The sequence below is a fragment of the Saprolegnia parasitica genome (genome assembly GCF_000151545.1).
Source record: "Saprolegnia parasitica CBS 223.65 unplaced genomic scaffold supercont2.118, whole genome shotgun sequence".
NCBI classification, from domain to species: domain Eukaryota; phylum Oomycota; class Saprolegniomycetes; order Saprolegniales; family Saprolegniaceae; genus Saprolegnia; species Saprolegnia parasitica.
This window is the reverse complement of record NW_012156512.1, coordinates 118857-119636: the sequence shown is the minus strand read 5'-3', so window position 1 is coordinate 119636 and position 780 is coordinate 118857. Positions and strand designations below refer to the sequence as shown.

General features: G+C 59.1%; 1 protein-coding gene across 1 annotated transcript; it reads left to right on the top strand.

Moving 5' to 3' along the window:
- Positions 1-155: 155 nt before the first annotated feature.
- On the top strand, positions 156-710 carry SPRG_13437 (hypothetical protein; the record flags this gene model as incomplete). Its single annotated transcript, XM_012353260.1, has 3 exons — positions 156-233; positions 507-642; positions 697-710. The coding sequence occupies 3 exons, from the start codon at positions 156-158 to the stop codon at positions 708-710; spliced, it is 228 nt and encodes a 75-aa protein (XP_012208650.1).
- Positions 711-780: the final 70 nt, after the last annotated feature.

The window sequence follows — 780 nt, the reverse complement described above, 5'->3', positions numbered from 1 at the left end:
TGGGGCTTCGTGATATTTGCTGTATCTAGGACGACCATGGCTGTTCTCCCACCTCCTAACCTCAGGAAGACCCTCGACGGACGCTGACCGTCGTGGTCGGATTCGCTCCTCATGAAACCGGTTACGTCCGAAGAGTCACTCTTCAAAGCGCTAGCATGGCCCCCGTGTCGCCAGCCAAGGACGCGAGCAAGCCCAAGAAGAAGGCGACGACCATCTCCAAGTCGATCGCGCGCGTCTTTCGCCGGGCCAAGGCCAGTGCCAGTGGCAACAACAGCGACAGCAGCAGCGCTTCCACGCATACACACCCGGCGGAGGCTGGTCCCGCGTGACTTGCTTTTTTGTTTTTGGTCGCGTTCAGCTGTCCCAACGACTTTTTTTTTAGATCGAAAAACTCTTCCTCCGAGCCATCGAGGGCTCGCGCTGCCAAAGACGGCGACGGATCGCATGCACGCGCTGCCTTTGCATCATAAGTGGCAGATCATCCACGAGTGTTTTTGCCTTTTTAGGGCCTCGACACGACGTCCGAGCCGCGCACGTGGGTGCAGACGCTGCACGAGGCGATCGAGGACATCTCGAGCTTTCTCGGACCAGGGATGCAAAGGGAGCTCCACGTGCTCATGCGTGGCAGCGACAAGGAGGTCTGTGTCTCAACTGCACGGGGTGCTCATGTCATGCGCTGCACAGTGGCTCACGCAGTTCCACAAGGATGATGGGGATTGCAGCGCTCAGCGATCTTACTGGGCGTCTATGCGGCCATGGACGACGTCGACGCGTGCGCGA